Raw genomic sequence first — 20023 nt, forward strand, 5'->3', positions numbered from 1 at the left:
GAATTAGGGACATTAGAGATGGATAATTCCCTAGTTGAGATGTGTGTGAATGGAGTGTTGAAACTAGAGCATAAACATTTGGAAACAAAAGGATTGACTCATATCCCTCACCTACCACATAACTTCCAAGTTAAATGGATTAGGTATATATTGAGTTGGTTTCAAAATAGTCAACTATGGTTGGAACAACCTATTTTGATTAAAAACAAAATGATTCACAACGTCACGGGTCTCCCAATTCTCACTAAGGCAAAGATGACCAAAATCCTAGGTCAGGAGGAACTGCAAAAGAAAACCCTAGCCGAATGGGATGGTAGAGGATTAAAGATAAATAATGTTACTGATGTAGAGCTTAGGTTTGGCATATACATCATAGCTCATAAGATCTATAGCTCATGTCAGTTAAACAGCGTTCCTTGTGAGGCAGTTGACCTAGCATTCAAGTTTGTGAAGAAGAACCTTGAATATGACCTGTCAGATGTGCTATTGAAGCAATTAAATAAGAACATTGATAGTGTTAGGACTTCAAAGAATAATCCCTTCAAGTTCAATTCACTTCTCACTTGTTTATTCTTTTATGTTCAAAAATTCTTTCCATCCAAGGGAACTATCGTATGGAAGAAAGACACCACTGTTTTGTATCAGATAAATGAATTTATTGCTGAAATGGATGAAAATTTTGAAATTGTGTTGGATAACTATTTTGAGGTATTCAAAGAAAAGATGAATAACAGATTCTAGATCCCACCCAAGCTTGTAGAAGACTACAAGGATGACATATTCTTTATGGTGGACTATGATAGGGTATACATACAAGCAGTCATATCAAGAGTGGCATGGGTGAAGCCATTGCCATATGAAATAAACATTGATGAAGCTAGAGACATCATGAGGCACTGGTGAATGAGCCAGTTAATCTTAACCTTCCTACATTTGGCACCTATGAAGAAGCCAAAAAGAGGATAGAGCTTAGTATTAAGCTTCCACAAGCTCTCAGTAGAGGAAAGAAAAGAGTGGCTAAATTAAAGACATTTGAAGGTCCTCTTATGCTTACTGAGGGCCAAGGTGAGGATGAAGAGGAGGAATCAGATGATGACAAGGAAGAATCTGAAAAAGAAGAGGAACCACCAAGGAAGAAAAGTAAGGTGTTTATCACTAAACCTCAAAAGCAACCAACTACAGTATTCTCAAGATGGACAAGGAAAGGCAAAAAGGAAAGTGAACCTATGTTTGTCTAGTCTCCACCTAAATTTGAGGAGAGAATGAAACAGCTAAGAGTTGGAGCAGGAATTTGCAACTTTAAACCTCTCAAATATGAGACTCGAACTCCTGCTAAGAAAAAAGAGATTGAGGATTTAGTCATGGAGAAAATGGGTATTTGGAAATACTCCCTAGCTCAAATGCAACCTCAAGTCCATGAAGACCTTTATGTCAAAGTCAAAGTCAGATGGGATAATACGATGAAAATTGTCAAAGACATATTTGAACAACAACTAAGACAGTTGGTTCCCAATCTGATAGATGCAGAAGTAAATAAGGCATTAAAGGAGCATGAAGATAGAATGATTCCAAAACTTAATACATGCAACATATTGATGAAGAACATTGAATCAATGGTTAGGCATGCCTTAGATGTTTGGAGAGATGTATATCATCTTAAAAAACCATCAAATGAAACTGTTATAATCAAGGATGATAACAATGACAGTGACAATGATGATGATGATGAAGAAAACATTCCTTCAATCATGGTCACAGCAGGAGAGCTACATGCCTTAATGGAAGAGAGGGAAAAAGAAGAAAAGAAGGAAGAAGCAGTTGAGGAAGAAAAGGATGAAGATGACCTGGTAAGAATAACAGCTAAAGCTATCGCATCTCTTCCTCACACTCCACCAAACAATGTTACATCTATGGCAATAGCTTCTACTAGTGAGATTTTAAGTAATACAACAACATCATTTACTCAATTTGCACCAACCACCTCCCAGCTTCAAGAAACTACAATGGAAGTGTCAACCACTTCATCTTTTGAGTTGATAGTCACTTCTTCAACTACCAAGCTAGCTCCCTCAGCCCCTATTTCATCATCACGTGTAGTAAGAATGGTTTGAGATCTGAAATTCAAGATGAGATAAGTTTTGTGAAATTGGATAGTGTGGAAGAAGCATACCAATATGCCCTAAAAGTTGAGGAGATCTTGACAAAGAATCATGAGAAGAAACAAAGAGGTAGATGTGGTAGATTTAAAACAAGCAAACGTATATCCTATGGAAAAAGTAGCAAATCTAAAAATCATGTGCAAAATAAGAGAAAAATCAAGTGGAAAGGTGATGATAAAGGAAACTCTGAGTCAAAATGTGGTAGTTCTTACCAAGGAAGAGGTAGTTATTACCATGATAGTTATGGAAGACGAGGTTTCCAAGGTATTTTTTTTAAGGAAAAAGTTAGCAAGATGGAGTCTAACAATGGGTAAAAGCACAAACCTGTGTCACCCTTTTATAAAGGAAAAGACTAACAAAAGTATAATTGTTCATCTTCAATGACATAAAAATGTGTAGAAATGAATGAAGTTTAGGATTGCAATTTTTAATAATTATTTGGAATAAGAATTTACATATTTTCTTAATTTTTATAGACAATTTTTTGCTTGTTGAAAAACATTGGAAATTAGGGGTCTAGCTCCCACCATAAAACTATATCAAAATAAAATTATTTCCCTTTAATCTTAAATTATGTTATAGATAACATGTATAGCTAGAACAATCAAAAATAAAAATTGGCTTTAGAACTATATTTTATCTTTTATAACAATTCAAATTTCAACTCACCTAAAATCTATGGTTTTCATCTCCCACCACATTTTTCAAAGAAAATCTATTCTAACCAAAAGAAAAATTATACAATCTTGAAGAGGACTCTCTCCTCGAGAACATTATGTAATTTTTAATTTATTTTAATATGATTTAATATTTTCTCCTTTCTCAAAATTGACATCTTCTTGAGTGCTAAATACGTACTTGTAAAAAATTTTAATTACAATACACTATATCTAATTAAAACACTTTAAATTCTATATGAGAATATTCTTGACTTTGAGCTCTATAAAATGGTGTTTATATGTTATTAAAAACACATCATGAAAATTAGTATGAGTTATTGAAAAGTCATTTTTATGAAATAATTTTATTTCTTTAGTAATTGGATACAAACTAGTGTAAAACATGCATATAATAGACATTTCCAATTGGAAAACTCTGAGACCATATATAACTTAGCTATAATGAATTTGTCTAGATCATATGTTTGAATAAAATTTATTTTTAGATAGAAATACTCAAATTCATTCATTCTATTAATTCATCTTGAAAGGTGACACAACTTTGTACTTTTACCCAAATGTATTGTGAAATTCAAGATTGGAAACTACTTTGGTGAAATCCTATGTGATGCTATGCCTATGGATTGTTGTCATATTATGTTGGGAAGACCTTGGTAGTACAATAGACTTATTTTGCATGATGGTAGATTTAATGAATATACTCTTTGAGTGAATGGAAGAAAGAAAGTGTTGATGCCTTTGATTGAAATTTTTGCTGAAGCGAATTACAGTGCTATTAGGTTTTGTATGGTTAATGGAAAAGAATTTGAAATGGACATGAAGAAGAACCAAGTTTATTTTTTTGTGATTCCTAGAAAGAAAAGTTTTGATAGTACTAGTCGAGTGACAAATAATAGTAATGGCCGAGTAATAGCAAAGGACGACAATGTTGACTGAGTGTCACCAAGTATGGGTAGTGATGATCGAGTACCAGTAGAAATTGAAACTTTTCTTGATGAGTACAACAAGATTGTGATAGATGATGTACCTAATGGTTGCTATCAGTAATAGGTATAATTCATTGTATGGATCTTATTCCTGGAGCTAGTTTTCCAAATAAAGTACCATATAGGTTGACATCTACCAAGAATGAAGAACCTAACAAACAAGTACATCATTTATTTTAGAAAGGCCTGATTAGAGAAAGATTGAGTCTATATGTTGCACCTTATATATTAGTTCTTGAGAAAAATGGAGAGAGGAGAATGTGTACTAATTCTAGAGCTATTAACCAGATAAAAGTAAAATGTAAGTTTCCCATGCCAAGGATGGAAGACATAATGGATTGTTTAAGTGGAGCAAGCTACTTTACCATGATTGATTTGAAGAGTGGCTATCATTAGATTAGAATCAGAGAAGGTAATGAGCATAAGACTTCTTTCAAAATAAGAGATGGCTTGTATGAGTGGTTGTTGTGCCTTTTAGTTTGACTAATGCACTAAGTACTTGCATGAGATTGATGAATGAGGTTCTAAAGAGATTCTTTGGTAAGTTTGTAAATTTTTTATGATGATATTTTAATATTCAATAAGATTGACAAAGAACATATAGAACACATTAGCCAAGTTTTGCAGAGATTAAAGGAGGAGAAATTGTTGATTAATTTGAAGAAGTATTCATTCATGCAAGAGGAGATTGTTTATTTGGGATTTTTTTGATTTGAGCTAAAGTTTTGAAAATGGACCCTAGGAAGGTTAAAGCAATTTTGAAGTAGCATATACCTGAGAATGTGGGTGAGGTAACATCATTTCACGGTTTAGCAAGTTTGTACATAAATTTTATAAGGAATATGAGTTCTATATGTAACGTTATGACTGAGACTATGAGAGGAGATAAAAATGATTTCAAGTGGATGCATGGAGATGATAAGAGTTTTGAGACTTTGAAACAAAATATTGTTGAGTTACCTATATTGGCATTACCCAATTATAATAAGGAATTTCAAGTTGATTGTGATGCAAGTGGTAGTGCAATAGGAGTTGTGTTAAGTTAGGAAGGTAAACCTGTTGGCTTCTTTAATGAGGAATTGAATGATGCTAAAAAGAAGTGTTTTGTGTATGATCAAGACTTTTTTGCACTTGTTCAAGCCTTGAAGAAGTGGAGACATTATTTTATTCCTAAGGATTATTCAATGCATATTGATCATAAAGATTTACACTATCTAGGAAGTCAACATAAGTTGAATCAAAGACATATGAAGTGGGTTGATTAATTGTAGAGTTTCACATTTGTGATAAAGCATAAAAGTGGAGTCACTAACTGAGTTGCAAATGCATTGAGAAGAAGAAATTCTTTGTTGACCAAGATGAAGATTGAAATTATTGGCTTTGATGAGATGAAGTAGTTGTATGATACTCACCTTGATTTTTTTTAAGGTGTGGAGCGAGTGCAAAGCATCGAATCTATTAGACAAACCGAGTAAGTTTGATGAATATTTTATTCAAGTGGGTATGTTGTTAAAAGGAATTTAATTAGGTATACCAAGAAGTTCTATGAGAGTGAATTTGATTAAGAAAAAGAATTGTGGTAGATTGGTTGGACACTTTGGTGTTGAAAAGACATTAATTTTTCTTACAAATGAGTATTATTGGCCACAGATGTATAAGGATGATTAGAAGTTTGTATAGAGTTGTGAAATTTATCAAGTTGAAAAAGGAATAAGTTAGAATACCAAATTTTATACACCTATTTATGTTCCTGAGAAACCATGGAGTGACATTAGTGTACGTGTATTTTGTTCTTGGCTCGTCGAGGACTAAAAGAGGGTATGCTTTCATATTTGATATTCTATATAGATTTTCTAAGATGGGATATTTCATATCATCAAAGAAGACATCAGATGGATTGCATATTGCTAATATTTTATTCAAAAAAGTTGTTAGATTTCATGGGTTGCTAAGAAGCATTATCTCTAACTGAGATGGTAAGTTTGTTGGTTATTTCTAGAAGACTTTATGGAAGAAGATGGATATTGAGTTCAAGTTTAGTTCTATATTCCATCCATAGACAGATGGATAGATAGAGGCTATCAATAGAAGCTTGGGTAATTTGTTGACATGTTTAGGTAGAGATAAACTAAGTAACTAGGATATGGTATTCACACAAGCTGAGTTTGCATATAATAATTCTATGAATATGACTACTAGAAAAAACCTCATTTGAGGTTGTTACTAGAATGTGGCTTGGAGGAATATCTGATTTGAGGGATATTATTGGTGAAGAGAAGAGAAGTGTTGAAGGAGAAGTATTTGTTGATGTTATGAAGTCTTTAAATGAGGAAGTGGAATTGAAGTTAGAACAAAGTAATCAAAAGTATAAGGAGCATGCAGATAAGTCTAGAGGACACCATATTTTTGAAGTTGGTGATGAGGTGATGATTCATTTGAAGAAGTGTAGATTTCTTGTTGGAATATATAGTAAGTTAAAAATGAAGTAGTTTGGTTCTTGTAAGATCTTGAGGAAGTTTGACAATGGCAATGCATATGAAGTTGAGTTATCCGATGACATATACGATGATATACCTCAAGTATATCTAATGATATACCTCAGGTATATTCAATGTTACTGATCTATATTAGTATCATGAGTCAAATGATGAAGTTGTTGCACCTATTGATTATCCTAAGAAGCATATTGAAGATATTGAGCATATATTGGATTAGAGAGTTGGCAAGAGAACGAGAGGGAAGAGTTACTTTGAATATTAGGTTAAATAGAGGAATATATCAACTAAAGATACTACATGGATTTCTCAATCTGTATTGGATTCAACTCAAGTTGTGATGCTTTCATCATTCTGGAGAATCATTTTTTTCAACCCCTGGTTGTCTTATGCAAGGGCATCCTAGGTTGCCTTTCTTTCCTACTTATTTTCTTAGTCTTTATCGAATTGCAGTATTTGTTGACCTCCAACATTGACCAAGTTCTTGTGTTGGTTGAGTTTCTTCAAGTGTCGAGTTGGCTTGGTGGTTTCTTTTGATACTCAGGTATGTGCAGGATCATGGTCAACCAAACTATGCGCTTAAGTGGCAATAAAAAAATCAGAAAATCAGGGTTATATTAACTTGACGTGCAATTTTCTACTTTTTATTAACTTTATATCAAAAAGTTGAGAGAAAAGAATCTCTAGAAAATTGAATCTAGTTTTTAAACTACTAGGACTTATCTCAAAAAAATAAAAATTTATTGGTCAAAATTTTGAATTTCAATGCAATATTACAAAAAATTCATAACAAAAATAAAAAGTAGATGTATGTCTTACCACCTTAATCAAAATCAAATGATAATATTTTTTAATAATATTCTAGATATAAGTAGTAGACTCATGCCTTAATGTGACACATATTTTTGGGTATTTTTATTTTAAATAAATAATTAATAATTGATTTTTGACTTTAGTATTTTTAGAATTAAAAAACTCTCATGTTTGACTACCTTAACTAATTCAAAACTCTATAAAATTCAATTTTTAAAATTTTTTTCCTTATAGTAGAAGAAACATAGAATGTGATGCATATTTTAGATTTAAAAAATGTTGTACCATTTGAAAGTTATAGTTATTTTTCAAGTAGTGTGTCAATCAGCACTTTATACGTAACTCCATTAGAAAATAAGTAATAATTACTTACTAAACCCATAATTTGACAAACCTTACATTTATGGAAAGATAAGAACATTATTAAGAAACCCTTTTTATTTCATCAAATTTTGGTGAAAAAAAGTTGTCAGCTACATGTTTGAAGTAAAAATCACATAAAAATAGGCCAAAAGCACATTTTTAGGATGTGTTTATAGTTGACCATATACGTTTGGTATCGAAAAAATTAGTAAACCTTATAAAGATATTAATTGTTTTCAGTTAGTATCAAGGTGGGTGGGAAAAAAGTTTGAATAAATTTTGAAATGTTTTGAGATATTTCAGAACTACAGATTTTTCAGATCGCCACTTTTTGTCACACCGTGATCCTACACATACCCACTTGATTCCTTCTTTGACCGAGTTTGTCTTTGTTAGTTCTTAGTGAGAGTGGACTTGTTCATTTAATTTAGGTTGTACATTTAATATAAGGATTGTGCATTGGGATGTGTATAGACCATTACAAGGTCGGTCTTTCCTAATGTGAGGATCTAGAATCTTTCGTAAGTCATTTTGAGAAGTATAAATAAAGGTGTCTAGGTTAGATATAGGGCAAGAGTTTAAGGCAGGAGTTAGCTAGTTGGAGTCTCACAGCAGATCATTGATCTATCATCTTGGATGCATTTTGATGTTTTTTTTTAAATTATTATTGTATTCCCTATAACCCAGAAGGCCTTACAACTGGGCATGTTTGTTGATGTGTGATGAATCAATAAGATATTGTTGGTTTCTCTCTCTCTCTTTGGTGTTGTGGGTCTTCAATATGTGAAGTTAAATAATTACACCTATTAAATCTTCCATGTGTGACTATAAGCAGGGAGATGTTGGTAGGCTTAAGTTGAGTTTATTCTTCTTTAATCCTCCCTCCCTGCATCATTTAATTATACGAATTTACAATTGAATGAGTTTTTTGAAAGAATTTTTAAGTAACTTCACTAAATGACAACTCTAATGAATATGATTATATTTCGCCTAAAGATTTCCTTGTAGCATAAGGTGGAAAAAAATTTTATATATCTACATGCTAATCTTTTTTTTTTTTTTAATAATATATTGTAAGAAGGTTGACCTTGATGTTATAGTAGAATTATAAAAAGATTGTAAGTTTATACTCTGAATTTGAAGATGATTCTTCCTCTAATTCAAAATAATTAGATATTGTAAACACATAACAAAGCTTGAAGATGATTTTTCATTTAATCCAAATTAGATTATCATATCAAATTTTATATCTTAGTTGGGGTTTCTTATTCTTTTATTTGACAACCTAATGTTTATTCTCAATTAAAAAAATATAAAAAATTATTGTGATATTGCTATCAAATTCAACTTTGTAGTTTTCGAGTCAATCTTATTGACCCATGTGTCATGAATAGTAGCTCACAAGAACCTTTCTCTCATGAGAATGAATGAAACACTTAGTATTTATTACATCTAGATGTGGTTTACATAGGGAAACATTAGAACTTCCCAAAAGATTTCTCATCCTACACCACTTTTAAAAAACATTAAACAAATATATTTATGATTAAATAAACAACACTTACGCATTCTAGACTATTCATTCGTAGGTGACACTCAACATGAATTAATTTTGAAAATATAGCAATTAAGTTTGGATGTATCAAACATTTGTGAGAATATTTGAGCTCAATTGTAATAAAATGACAAACTACTAAAGCGAGCTTAGAAACCACAACCTTTTACTAATATGAGAAAGTAATAAAAGGTTATAAAATGTTTAAATTATATTTATTTCTAGTCAACAAAATGACCACAAGGGGAAATTTTTTTAAAAACTACTTCCTAGGCTATATAAAAGTTATTCTTAACACCAAAATGTAGATTGAATGCACGCTCTTATATTATCAAAAGAAAATCCCAGCAATAATTTATCATTAAGAAATCATTGATAACCATAAGAAAGTCTCAAGTTTCGACGTTGTACTTTCTGAATTGAATATAAGTGTCTTCGCCATAGAAATCATTTGTAGACTAATGGAGATAAACACATCTCTTCACTTTCTAAGTTTCCTAGGTCTTCTATATTTTCATAGACAACTGCAGAAAGATATTTTCCCTGAAACAATCTTCTTGGCGAATCTAATGGCGGCAGCAAGAAACGATCGCAAGAAAATGCAAAATGAATACGTCGAACAATGTGACATAATTGACAATTCCCATTATATTTGTTTTTATGTTCATTGTCGATATCGAACAAAGCTCTACACTAGGTGGTAGAGTCGAGGAGGAATGAGATGGAAACATTGAAGGAGGAGAGCACATGTTAATTAAAAAAAATAAAAAATGACAATTCCCATCATCGCATGCCAAAGGTGAATTGCACTGCTTGCAATCTCAGCTCTTCGAAGATCTCTTTGATGAAGATAGAACGTTTAGGAATCTAGATGAAGGAGTAGAAGAGATGAAGGATCGTTTCGAAAGGGCAAACCATTTGGATTTCCTTATAGTCGTAGATGATATTGATCATCTGGAACAGTTTCGTGCTCTGTTATTTGAGGACATATTGAGTCCGGGCAGCCTGGTAACTGTGACAACACGTGTCCAAAGTGTGTTAAGGGGTGCTCATATCACACACAGGATGAAGGGTATGGATAAGCGTCATGGTAGAGAGCTCTTCCGTAGCCATGCTTTCCGCGGACAGGATCAGCGCATTGCATATGAAAAATTGGTTGGAAACTTTGTGGAATTCTGTGGAGGTTTACCCCTCTCGCTTAAAGTTTTGAGCGCCAATGTTTATGGGCGAGATGTGCATTTTTGGGAGTTAGAACTGGAAAAGGTTAGGAAATCTCTACCAAAGGATATAATGGAAAGGTTTATAATCAGTTTTGATGGGCTGAACAGCCAGGAGAGACAGATATTTATAGACATTGGTTGTTTTCTTGATATGAAGAAGACATGGTATGTGAAAAATAGAGCTTCTTTAATCTGGAACGCATCCGGTTGGAATGTTGAAGATGCAATTCAGCACTTGCGAGATAAATGCCTGGTTGAAGTGAGTGGCCATTTCCAGAGCTTTGAAATGCAAAATCACCTCAGAGACCTGGGAAGACAAATGGCAGATGAGTTAGGCCCTCCTCGGCTGTGGCAACCGGACCTTCTTAAATCCATGGTGTGCTTCTCCTTTAAATCTCTGAAATTTAATTAGTGCAATTTATTTTTGACAACATTTCAATTTGTGCGTTTATATACAAATATATATTTTATTCAGATTCTTATATATAGGAAGCAAAAGGATTTAAGCAAATCCTAGCAGAAACAAACAGCAGGTGTTTCCATTCGTTCGAGGATTCATCCCTCAAAACCAGATTTACTTATTTTATAGCTAGTTTAAATGACTCTGCCGAGGCTGAACTCCTGTTGCTGGAAATCAACAATTATCTTGGCAACTTAACAAGCATTCCTCCATGGATTCCTCTTCCGCAATTGCGCTGTTTGATTGTGCGAGAAATGAAAGAGATTTGGAGCACTTTTCAGCAACAATTGCAGTCGAACACTCAGGTATTTCCCTATGCTTTGCCGGAAATTTAAATCTTAGTTTACGGTAGTGTATCAATTTCAAACTACCGACAATTAATATATTTTTTTGAGATTATTGGTGAATTCCAGGGCGATCTCGAGCTTAGAGTGCTGAAGATTTTCGGTTCTCCCTCGTTGCAAAATCTTCCGGATTTAATAGGAATGTGCAGTCATTTAGAAGTATTATACGTAAGTTGTTCCTTGGAGAATACAGATGTAACATCCTTCGTCAAATCACTTAAACGACTGAGAAATCTGAAATCATTAGAATTGTGGTTTGGGGGCACTCTTTTCTTCAGCGGGAATTTGGATCTGAGCAAAGGTGGAGATTCATCTAATTTTGAGGCTCGTATGGATAGCCTCGAATCAATAGTATTTAGCAGATTAGATAATATATCAAAGCTTGTAATCAGTAGAGAGATCTGCCCCAGACTTGAATCGTTAGAAGTTATGCATATGCCTAATCTAAATGAAATGGACTTAAAGCAGCTAAGGAGGCTGTATAAACTTCAAGTGTACGGATGTGACAAACTAGAAACCCTGTCAGGATTAAAGGAGCTAGAAAAATTGAAGACTCTTATAGTGATACGATGCTTCAGATTGGAAATGATATCAGGGTTATCTTGTGCAACAGAGCTTCGAGAGTTACACACAGAGTAATGTGATGGCTTGAAATCGTTGCCGAACCTTTCAAATCTGTGACATCTGGAGCGGATCACGATTGTTGAAGAGCTGCAAGAATTGAAAAGTCTGGTAATTGGAGCGCATGTCAATGGAGATCCAACTGTATTCAATCGCATTCATGGACTGACGGTACTATCTTTCTCTCAACAAAAACAACTCAATTTTTTTGAAATGCAGATTTTTGTTTTATTTAATTCTTCATTCAAATATAAATAATACAATCTTCAAATTTGTCCGTTAGTCACTTGAATCCTTCCAGTCTGGAATCCAGCGTAATGCTCTTCCTTCTATCGAAACAGGGGATTTTGAATGGAAAATAATTTATTATTTCTTGTTGAAAGTGATTTCCGTGACTTTTTCAGAGGAAAGTCGAAACATCTTACTATTTTTAAGTTGCGTTTAACAATTAAGTCGCTTTGCGTTTCCGATATTTGGATCAATTGTTCAATTCTTTGAGCCAGTTTGCATTGGTATTTTAAATGTTTCAGGGATTTTCCGTCATTTTTACTTCTCTGTTGGAACGGAAAAGAGGAATCTAGTATTTTGTGTGTAAATTAACTATTGCAGTCACTGATTATTAATCTCCTATCATAAACGATTATTGAACTGCTGAAAATAAATTTCCAACGAATATCGAAAAATAACACAACTGCAACTTCACTTATAAAATATGGAAAGAAATGCGCAACCCAATGAACACAATATTTTCGGACAAATTGTTCCAGGAAAAACCCCTAAGGGAAAACCAGTTCTACAGATGAAGAATTATATTAAACTTCAGCAAATCAAGAGATACAAAATTCCTTGCCTCTCACTGGCAGAACTCCGACAACCTCTTAATTTCTCCCGCTGATATTCTCCACTGCTATCCCCACGCTAACACTGCGCCCTTGCTAACACTGCAAGACAATTTGCTATCACTGCAAAATGCTTCTCCAAAACTTCATGTTCTCCAAATGCCCCCCTGACCTCCTTTTATACTACCCCTGTTGGTAAACCAACGGCCGAGATTGATTTACAATCGACGGTTGAGATTAAGACAACTCGACAGCCAACAATAGAATTGGTTGCAAGGTGTCCAAAAGGGAATCACTAAAATTAGTAAATAATTATCCTTGCAATAACTATTTACTAATTCTTGGCAAGTGGACAAACAGCTGTCCAAACCACCCATAACTAATGCTACTATACATAGATAAGGACGAATAGCTGTCCAAGCTACCCATAAATACTACTGCTATTTCCGGGTCAGAAATAACAGTTGTCCAACTAACAATAATTAACACTCCCTCTTAGCGAGGAAGCTGTTCTGCAGGACACCTAACTTATCTCTGAAGAAGATAAATTTTGCCTTCCCCAATGCCTTAGTTAGAATGTCTGCTACCTGCTCCTCTGTAGGTATGTACTGTAGCTGAACAACTCCCCTTTGTACACAATCTTTGATGAAGTGATATCTAATATCTATATGTTTAGACCTATCATGAAACACTGGATTCTCAGACAACTTGATGCAACTCTGATTGTCGCAATGTATCACAGTAGTCTCAACCTTCTGACCAAACAAGGCTACTAACAACTTCCGAAGCCATATAGCTTCACATGTCGCCATGCTAGCTGCTATGTATTCTGCTTCTGCTAAACTTAGAGCCACAGACTTCTGCTTCCTGCTGAACCAAGATACAACTCCTGATCCCAGCTGAAACAACACCTTGAAGTGCTCCTTTTGTCTGTTGTACTTCCTGCCCAATCTGCATCAGTATAGCCTATCAACCTGATACCTTCACCTCGAACATATCTGATCCCATACTCGACTATACCACGCAAGTAACGTAGCACATGCTTAGCCGCTATCCAATGCATTCTCTTTGGTTCAACCATGAACTGACTAAGAGAGTTTACTGCAAATGCTATATCTGGTCTAGTGTTGAGCAAATACATAAGCGAACCAATCAACTGTCTATATAAAGTGGGATCTACATCTTTCTCCTTAGTTGTATCTACCTTCCTCCAATTCGTGATCATGGGTGTAGACATGTCTTTGCAATCCTCCATCCCAAATTTTTTCAAGATTTCAATGCAATATTTCCCTTAACCAAAGAAAATCTCCCCATCTGTCTGCCACACTTCCATGCCTAGAAAGTAGTGCATAAGTCCTAAATCCTTCATCTCAAACTCTTCTGCAAGGTTCCTCTTGCAATCCACTATGAGCCCTAGTGAACCTGTAAGAAATAGGTCATCCACATTAAGAACAAGAATGAGAATCTCACCCTCAACCATCAAGTAGTAGAGATTAGCATCTGCTTCACTCTTCACAAAGCCCATTTTCTACAAGTATATATCAATGCACTCATACCATGCTCTAGGAGCCTGCTTGAGTCCGTACAATGATTTCTTCAATCTGCACGCGTGGGTCTCTTTGTTGTGTGCTACAAAGCCTTCTGGTTGTTCTATGTATACCTCCTTCAACTCACCATTAAGAAATGTTGTCTTGACATCCATTTGATGGATTTGTCATCCCATCTGTGTTGCAAGTGAGATTACAACTCGTATAGAAGTATACCTGGCAACATGAGCAAATGTCTCCTCATAGTCTATTCACTCCTTCTGAGAGAACCCCTTTGCCACGAACCTTGCCTTGTATTTATCAATGCTACCATCTGCATCGTGTTTTATCTTATAGATCCAGCGTGATCCAACTACAGCCCTATCTGTTGGTCTAGGTACTACCTCCCACACATCATTCTGCATTATTGAAGAATATTCCTCAACCATAGCATCTCGCCATACCTGATGTTCTGCAGCTTCCTGATAGCTAGAAGGCTCACTATCTATCAACTCACTAACTAATGCCACATAGTCATTGAACTTGGTTGGTTGTCTTCATTGTCTAGTACTCTTCCTAGGAGCTCCCACAAACTCCTGAGTATCCTTTTGTGTATCTGGAACCACATGGTTCCCGCTGCCAACTGTAGAGGATGAAATGTGAACCTCTAAGTCTTCTAGATGCATTTCCTATTGCACCTGTTGCTCCATATTGTATGAATCTTCACTAACTGAGTCTACACTCGTACTGGTAACTGTACTTGAGCTTTGTTTCCCTTGACTTGGTCTTGGAGCTTTTGTTGGCTGCTCACTCTGATCATCTGCTGGCAAATCTCTGGATCTCCTGAATGCCTTGTCCTCCATGAACTTGACATCCCGTCTGACAATAATTCTTTTAGTCCCCGGAATGAAAATTCTATATGCCTTTGAGGTCTCACTGTACCCAACAAAGTACCCCCTCTCTGCAATCTGATCTAACTTTGTACATGTATCTCCAAGAATATGAAAATATGCCAAACTCCCGAATATCCTGAAGTGACTAACATCTGGCTTCTTCCCTATCACCTTGTGTGGAACTCTATTCTGAATGTAGACTGTTGTATTACACGCCTCTGCCCATAAGTAATGGGGCATGTCCTGGTCATGTAGCATAGCTCTTGCTACCTCCGATATAGAACGGTTCTTCCTCTCAGCAACTCCATTCTACTGTGGATTGTAAGGAACAGTCCATTCTCTCTTGATTCCTTCTCTGGTGTAGAACTCCTGGAAGACATTTCCTTTGTACTCGCCTCCATTGTCTAACCGAAGAACCTTTATCTTCTTTCCTGTCGAGTTCTCCACAAGAGCCTTGAACTCTTGGAATCGACTGAAAACCTCATCCTTAGTCTTCAAGAAGTATATCCAGGTCTTTCTAGAGAAATCATCAATAAAAGTAACATAGTACTCATATCCTCTAAGAGATTTCGTCGACATCGGTCCACAAACATCTAAATGTACTAGATCAAGAACACCCTTAGATCTAGTGTCACTCTTTGGAAAAGATGCTTTTGCAAACTTCCCCAACACACATCTCTTACATACATCATCATGCTCTGTGCTCAACTTTGGAACACCTGTCACTGTCTCACGAAGCAATCTAAGTGCTCCATGATGAATATGGCCAATCCTCCTATGCCATAGCTCTCCAAGATCTCTAGGATTACTGTTGCTCATAAGTGCCTTAGGAGTATCAAACTGCAATCTATAAAGGCGACCACTCCTAACTCCAATAGTTATGGGTGATTTCCAATCCTTGTGCTTAATCAACACATGTGTCTCTCTAAAGAGTACATTATACCCCCTATCCTGAAGAACAGATACAGAAATCAAATTCATACCTAAGCCTGGCACATATAACACATCATGAAGTGAAATTATCTTTCCATTCTCCCTTTGAAACTGAATAGTCCATTTCCCAACAGCGTTGAGTTTGGACAAGTTTCCCATAAAAATCTAGATGTTGGTGTCCTCCTCCTTGTAACTGGAGAAGTACTCTCTAACTCCTATCATATGAAATGACGCCCCACTATCTATATACCAAACACACTGTGAGGTTGAACTAACCATGCAAGCTATGAGTGCAAACTCATTTTCCATTCTACTGGAGAGTTCTTCCGCACTTGCTGAAGGTGCCACCTGCTTCTTACCCTTCTTCCTCTCTGGGCAATCACTGACATAGTGGCCAAACTTGTGACATCCAAAGCACTTGACCTTAGAAAGGTCCTTCTTCTTCTTTTCACTTTGTGAATTTGATCCTTTGCTAAATCCCTTCTTTGCTTTCCCTTTACCCGCTAGGGCAACGTTCTCTTGTTCCACCTCATTTTTCTAACTCTTGTTGGCCCCATTGACAAGACTTAGTCTAAACTCCTCTTGAGTGAAATCAGTCCATAGTTGATCCCAACTCGGTAAAGTATCTCGTCCACTAACAACTTGAACAAAGACACTCCATTGTTTAGTAAACTCATTTAGGGCTATTCTCACTAGCTCGTCATCACTAGGACTATCTCCAACAGCTGCTAACTCATCCTTGACAAGTCTGAGCCTGGTGAGGTAACTTGTGACGTCTTCTCCCTAATTCATTCGAGTATTCTTTAGCTTCTCTCTGAGAATCAACTTCCTGTTGGTGGTAGCATTCTGGTACAAATTTAGAATGGCATCCCACATCTTCTTCGCCGTATCTAGCTCTGCGATATGTGGAACAATATGATCCTTTAGACCATCAAGGATAATCCTCTTCACTTTGGCATCGTCCTTCCTATATGTTGCAAGCTGTGTTGCATCCATTGGTATAGGTACAACATTGGTAGCATAATCTTTGATACCATTCTCTTCCAACAATAAAGAAATTATGGCCTTCCAAACACCAAAATTTGAGGCACCATCCAATCTATCCTTATCTCTCAAACCAGCTGAAGCCATCTCAAGGGTTTAAAGCAATAATAAATCTAAAGAGATCAAAATTTCTTTCCTAGGGCAAAACTCTTCTACCCTTAACAATGCTCTGATACCATGTGAAAAATCTAACTATTGCAGTCACTGATTATTAATCTCCTATCATAAATGATTATTAAACTGCTGAAAATAAATTCCCAACTAATATTGAAAAATAACACAACTGCAACTTCACTTATAAAATATGGAAAGAAATGAGCAACACAATGAACACAATATTTTCGGACAAATTGTCCCTGGAAAAACCCTTAAGGGAAAACCAGTTCTACAGATGAGGAATTATATTAAACTTCAGCAAATCAAGAGATACAAAATTCCTTGCCTCTCACTGGCAGAACTCTGACAACCTCCTAATTTCTCCCGCTGATATTCCCCACTGCTATCCCCACGCTAACACTACGCCCTTGCTAACACTGCAAGACAATTTGCTATCACTGCAAAATGCTTCTCCAAAACTTCATGTTCTCCAAATGCCCCCCTGACCTTCTTTTATACTACTCCTGTTGGTAAACCAACGGCCGAGATTGATTTACAATCGACGGTTGAGATTAAGACAACTCGACAGCCAACAATAGAATTGATTGCAAGGTGTCCAAAAGGGAATCACTAAAATTAGTAAATAATTATCCTTGCAATAACTATTTACTAATTCTTGGCAAGTGGACAAACAGCTGTCCAAACCACCCATAACTAATGCTGCTATACATAGATAAGGACGAACAGTTGTCCAAGCTATCCATAAATACTACTGCTATTTCCAGGTCAGAAATAACAAATGTCCAACTAACAATAATTAACATTTTGTTGGGAAGGAAAAGAGGATTCAAGTATTTTTTAACATCTGTTTTAAAGATTATATTGTTTTGCATTTCTTAAATCTAATATCTTTTAAGAATTCAAATGTTTCAGAGGCTACTGTCAAAGTTTTCCATTTTAATAGGCAAGGCATTGGAGAAAACTTCGTCAAGATTGAATGCAGATTTGTTTAATGAGGTGATCAGTGCTGAAGCAGTGGTTGAGATTAAGATTGAGGGGAAAAGGAGAGGGCTGACTATGAGAAGCTCATCGAGTGTGATCACTATTTATGCTCTGCTTGTATCCTCAGAAACAGGTTTGCAAGTCTCTGCATATCAAAATTCACTCATTTCTTTTCTACAGCTTCAACATGGAATATTCATGGTTACAGTTTTACTGACCTCGGGCAAAACTAAAGTTACGACGACTCATGGTGCCACAATACTTGGTGGGTTTAAGGCCATGGTTAATGAAGGGGAAGAAGGGAAAGCTTTGATTGTATTGAAAAGAATAGTCGACAGATTGTACGGACGAAGCATGGAACCAACTTTATCTTTATGTGACGTGGCAGGCGAAAGTAGAAGCACAATGTAGTGTGATTAATTTGGTTTATCAAGGCTGTTCAAAAGCTCTGGTCACTATTTTATTCTATTCTATTACTGTCTGATTTTTGATATTTGATATATGGATCTCTGTTCCAACTTGCTATAATTGTTGTATGGATTTTTAGTTCTTCCAACACAATTTTCTTATTTCTTCCAATACAATTATAGCATTTCAACTTTAATGGATGGTAATTAGTTTTTTTTGGTTGGTCAATTAATTTTTAATATGTATTCTCAATAGTATTACCTCAATATCTATTCTCAATTAATTTAGATTGTATATAAATTTGGTTTTCTTTCTTTAGCATTATTTCATATTTTGTTATATTTGCCATGGCTTCCCTTTTATAACTAATTTGACAATTATTTAGGTAGTCCTTCCCAATATTTTGTAATTAAACGAAGTTTAAATTCTAAATAGTCTATAAAATTGGCTATTCTTCTTTATAGATTGATGAATTAATATTAATTTCATAAAAGAAAGAAGTTTTATAAACATCATTCACAACATTATTAATAAACTTTTAACTTTTTTTATGATAGATATAAATGCATTTTATTCAACAAATTTATATTAAAAGCTAGGTTTTTGAATAAGTTCTAGTTATCATTTTTCAAATGACGGATTTGTATTTTTACCATTTAAGGAGAGTATTTTCCCTTGTCTAATTAATTCAAATTAGGCAATCATAAAGCCAACTACAAAGAGAATATGGAGAAAATACCAACCAAAGTTATACATTTCTCTATAGCTACATAAGAGTATTTATCAAACTTGATTTCTAATAATTCCAGTATCAACTACACTCTTTCTAATTGTGTTAACAATGGAAGTATTAGAAATCTAGTTTGATTAATACTCTATTACAATACTCTTTTCTCAGTGCATATGGATTGTTAGTAATGTTCATAATAGAGCTCCTTGTTGAGCTCTCCTTTTTGTTTCTCTTTTTGTCTTAATAATTTCTTGCCCCTCTTTTAGTACAATGCGTTGATTTCTAATATTTTAATTATTAGTTTGTAGGATTGGCATTGAGAATCTTATCTTCTAAAGGTTTTTCTTTGTTTATGAGTAGTAAAATGTCTAGTATAAGTAACAACCTAATCGATCTAACTAAAATTTAAAATAGTCCTAGGCATAATTTTAAGCACAAATAGTTTTGCGTTAGCATTTTCTTCCCCAAATACACTAAAAACCCTCCAGCATGAAATTTTGAAAAAAAAAAAAAAAAACCACAAATTGCTAGTAGGCCCTACTTTTGAACAAAATTGATACTCACCTCATAACTATTGACAAATATTTACCTAATCCAAATTGTAAATTTTAATTAAATCATTGTAAATTTCAAGTTTCTTGATCATCTTGGATATAACTAGATTTAATTTACAAGTTTCATATATTTATCTCATAAATAAAAAACTACTTTTGCATCACCTATTCTTCTATATATTAGGCTTGAGATGAAAATGCCCAATTGATTTTTTGTTGTGCATAAAGCCAATGTAATCAACAATATTTAGTTTTTTAGCAGTTGAACTATCATAAATTTGACAAGATTTTATGTTCTTCAA

General features: G+C 34.7%; 1 protein-coding gene across 1 annotated transcript; it reads left to right on the forward strand.

The window, feature by feature from the left end:
* Positions 1-9581: 9581 nt before the first annotated feature.
* Positions 9582-11969, forward strand: LOC149545118 (disease resistance protein L6-like). The gene is made up of 3 exons (XM_089793696.1): positions 9582-10647; positions 10761-11036; positions 11145-11969. The coding sequence occupies exons 1-3, from the start codon at positions 9940-9942 to the stop codon at positions 11712-11714; spliced, it is 1554 nt and encodes a 517-aa protein (XP_089649822.1). The 5' UTR covers positions 9582-9939; the 3' UTR covers positions 11715-11969.
* Positions 11970-20023: the final 8054 nt, after the last annotated feature.

Source organism: Cupressus sempervirens, chromosome 7 (genome assembly GCF_028749045.1).
Source record: "Cupressus sempervirens isolate cs-2001-9-10 chromosome 7, ASM2874904v1, whole genome shotgun sequence".
NCBI lineage: Eukaryota > Viridiplantae > Streptophyta > Pinopsida > Cupressales > Cupressaceae > Cupressus > Cupressus sempervirens.

Bases quoted from the DNA above. Each gene is read 5' to 3' on its own strand.
- LOC149545118 (XM_089793696.1), top strand. From the start codon at position 9,940: ATGAAGGATCGTTTCGAAAGGGCAAACCATTTGGATTTCCTTATAGTC. The intron at 10,648-10,760 runs GTGTGCTTCTCC...TCTTATATATAG, and splicing joins CGGACCTTCTTAAATCCATG to GAAGCAAAAGGATTTAAGCA. The intron at 11,037-11,144 runs GTATTTCCCTAT...GGTGAATTCCAG, and splicing joins AATTGCAGTCGAACACTCAG to GGCGATCTCGAGCTTAGAGT.